We start from the raw sequence: 3,932 nt of genomic DNA, 5'->3' as shown, positions 1-3,932 counted from the left end.
AATAACTCTTACAATTGCTGCAAAATGCTTACCTCTCTAAAGTATAGTGTTCTCAGCCAAATTTAATGAAAGTTTTCAGTGAAAGAAAAAGCGTGTGCTGTTTGGACACCTCCCTTATCTACACAAATAGTCCACAGCTTTCACTCTGCATTAGCCCCAAACATGAGAACGGTGAACTTAACTTGGTGTTGTCCTATGTGGGTTACCACACCAAAACAGGGCCATGACTTGATATTGCTACTACTGTCTAAAGAAATGGCCACAAAGTGGAGATTGCCAAGATTTCTAGGTAGTGTTCATGACAGTCTGGGGGGTCCAACTGGCAGACACTCTGCTCATCTTCTTTCATTGTGAACTATGTGAAGGATCAGCCATTGATTTTGATCCCTCCTTACTCCATGACTTTTCTAGAGAATTAAAATGAATGATTCTTTTTTGTTTGTTTGTTTTTTTCATAAATATCTCTATAACTACTACTGAATTTTAGGGAACTGGGGCCTGAAACAACATGACTAGTATGGGTTGTTATAGACTGTAAACTTCATGAGAGCAGCAATCATTTTATAATTTGAATTCCCACATTTGACACTCATGAACATATAAGATATATATTTATCAACCGGGAAAAGATTCTCAGTAAGTAGGAAAGGTCAATTATGATAATAGTGCAGGTTATAGGATGTTGTTGAGTAATGTATATAGCATTTGATTCGTGATTACATTTCCTTGTTGATAATTCAGTAAGTACACGTTTTAGCTGATGTGAAAGATACACAAAGAAAAGAGGGTAGACCCCAAACACATTGAAGACCTGATATCCGTGCTCACCTTGGTAGGAGGGCGAACAGAGGTTCCTTCCAACCCCAAGAAAGAGTTGAGGCAAAGTTGTGAGAAGGGGCTTAGCACATCTGAAAGCAGTGTGTGTGATTGTAGCTCCAGAAGCACGGTGTAAGAGAATGGTACTGAAACTACTACGGAAAACAAATATCATGTCTTCAAAGAACTTGTTAACCATCCTGAGGTGCTGCAATCACCAGAGGAATTTATTTTGTCTCTGAGGGAACAGATAAGCAAAATCTAAATATGCATTAGGAAATATAGGGTGGAATCATGGTGGCAGGAAATAAAGGTACGCCTTAAGGAGAGCAGAGCTAAAATGACCCTATACAGTACCACTTGTAAAATACCTATCTTGTGCTGGCCATGGTCCAGTCACTGATTATGTCCTGTAATCGTTGGTATCACAGTGATGGTATAACGGTTCTCCTAATTTTGGACATGCTACAATATTTATATTTTCAAGTATGAAATGAATTTCTAGAATGAAGACAATCTCCTGTCTAATGTCTTAAGACTCTGCTGCTGCTAAGTCACTTCAGTTGTGTGCAACTCTGTGCGACCCTATGGACAGCAGCCCACCAGGAGCCCCTTTCCACGGGATTCTCCAGGCAAGAATACTGGAGCGGGGCACCATTTCCTTCTCTATCTTAAGACTCTACCGATACGTAATAGAATATCATGTAACTGTGAATGCACTAAGGTTCGTACTGTGTAGGTGCACTTGTTTTGATTTTATTTGTATGTGTTCCTTCACCCGTACCATCCTCATTTAGACACCCATTCATTTCAGCAGGGATGATTTCCCAAATCACTTTCCATCCATTACCTCTTTTCCCTTTGTTCTCATTTTCTTGCTTAGAAACAATAGGCTAGGTGCCATTTACCTAGGATGCCTAACGGATGTTTTCTTGAACTGAAGAGTTTATAAAAGAGTGCAGAGAAATAGCCAGACATTGAAATAAAGCCTTAATTTACTCTTCATTGCTTCAAAATAGAAAACAAAACTGTGCAGAGGAACGTGTAACTTTATTGTTCAAATACAAGAATTGTGGGTATTTGTTGACATCTCCCAACGTAAATTTTAATCTTCATTAGGTTCCATAAGCTGATACTTATTTGATAGGTCAGTTTTAATTAGCATGGTTTTCACATAAGGAATATCGTTGATGAATTGACTTGAAAGAGAGGAGGTGGGTGTATAAGCGATCGTTGGCACTGGGGACCTTGAGTTGCCTCTCTGTTGCTGGTTAGGAAGAGGACTGTCATGGGCTGACATATCGCTATACCTGTCTGGAAATGTAGAAGGCTCCACCATCAGTCCAAAAGAACTGCTCCATAATGGAGATACGATGTGGTTCTGAGAAGTAGATGTAGCGGTAGTAGCAAAGTCCTCAACATGGCCATTTGCTTGAGTGTAGGTGCTATGGAAGTGCCAATTAAAAATGCTCAACTGGTTTAAAACAGCAGGTTGATCTACCACGTTCTGTTCTCTTTGTCTAACTGATATTGATGGGGAAGGAAAGTCACGCGGAAGTAGGGCGCTTGTTTTAGGGACTATCTGGCTGGTATAAGTCTTTTGTGGGAAAGGCACACTTAAACTGGTGGAAGCTGAAAATGGACTCTCTCCACTAGTTTGAGCATGAAAACCAGAGTTACGATCATCTATGTTGACCCTTGCTTTAACATGCTTCTTCTCGTAATCTGGAACTAGTGAAGATTTCGGAAACACATTGCTAATCCCAACTCTTCTTTTCATTCTTCCTAAAAGTTGGGGATAGCCTCTTTTGAAATTTGGATTATGGTAGATCTGTAACTAAAATCAAAGGATACAATTATTTAGTTTTTTATAAACGAAGGTAAAACTGACAAGCAAAGTTAAACTATAAAAATGTATTCCTTTAATGATGCCAATTAAATAGAATCAAAGACAACACCTCCATTAGTAGTTTTAACACCTTACATGTTAGAAACAAGTATGCTCCTCAACTAAAAAATATGTTGTATATATACAGTAAATACCACTTAAAGTAGCTTGAGGACATGTATCTGATTTCAAGTTGCTAGGAGAGTGTATTAAGTATCAAATATTTTAACCTCCAGCTGTTCTCAACTTCAAAAAATAAAACGTGTTCAACAGTTTGCTATCTCAATTTTAAATTCGGTTTTTGCTACATATGTGAACATGCTTTCTAAGTCACATGATTTAATCTTACATATTGACAGTAAGTGGAAATTTTGGATTACCTTGCTCAAAACAGAGACATTGTTTTCTTCTTCCAGAAAGTCAGGGAGTGAAGCAGATCTTTGAAAAGTTTGTCGCTTTTTACTAAACCCATAAAGTTTAAGCTGGCTAACTAAACTTTTCATACTATCAGTTTCAAATATTCTGAAAGGGGCCTTTCTTTCCAAGACTTCTTTCTTGAAGAGTTCTTCGTTGATCACTATAGAAGTGCCACTCTCATCCCACCAAATAGATTCAAACTGATCACTTTCAACTATAGTCCAGAGTTTTTGTGGAAAAGTGAGGGAAAGAAAATCATTCCACTCATTTCTTTCAGAGACAGAAAATGTGTAGGGTGGCCTTTTTATCCCAGCTTCCTTAGACAAAGCCTGGAAAGCATATTCTTCAATCATAGATCTCAAAACTGAGTCCCCAGTAAGTGTGTAATCACACGAAGACGATCCAATGGAGGTTTTGGAACCACTTGATACATCGTTACGAAGCACATCTTGAATTTCTGAAGGAATGTGTGCCATCTCAGAGAGATCTTTCTTCAGATACTTTTCTCATTTGTCTGACTTTACACACTCCAACTTCAAATGCTGCTTGGCTGGCGTACAGAGATAAACTCTCAAGACCATCAGCATGGTTCTCAAAGTCAAAAAGCTGTGACATCACAAAGTCACTGGTCTCCTAGCAATTGAAGAGTAGCGCTGACATCATAAAGTCACTGGTCTTCTAGCAATTGAAGGGCAATGTTCAACCAGTGTTTACTTCTACATCAACTTAAAATAAAGGCTGCTTGCATAAACAGTAACCAAAAACATGAAACCTGCAAAATGTCATTGCTAAAGAATTTTTACACAGAAAA

General features: G+C 38.4%; 1 protein-coding gene across 1 annotated transcript; it reads right to left on the bottom strand.

Moving 5' to 3' along the window:
- Window positions 1-1,847: 1,847 nt before the first annotated feature.
- LOC145537589 (heat shock transcription factor, Y-linked-like) lies at window positions 1,848-3,731 on the bottom strand. The gene is made up of 2 exons (XM_081568284.1): window positions 3,085-3,731; window positions 1,848-2,653 (listed from the first exon to the last, which is right to left on the bottom strand). The coding sequence occupies exons 1-2, from the start codon at window positions 3,595-3,597 to the stop codon at window positions 1,922-1,924; spliced, it is 1,245 nt and encodes a 414-aa protein (XP_081424410.1). The 5' UTR covers window positions 3,598-3,731; the 3' UTR covers window positions 1,848-1,921.
- Between the last annotated feature and the right edge of the window lie 201 nt (window positions 3,732-3,932).

This window comes from Giraffa tippelskirchi, chromosome Y (assembly GCF_054371585.1).
Source record: "Giraffa tippelskirchi isolate mGirTip1 chromosome Y, T2T-mGirTip1v1.2.pri, whole genome shotgun sequence".
Classification (NCBI taxonomy): domain Eukaryota; kingdom Metazoa; phylum Chordata; class Mammalia; order Artiodactyla; family Giraffidae; genus Giraffa; species Giraffa tippelskirchi.
This window is presented reverse-complemented; position numbering and strand designations above follow the sequence as displayed.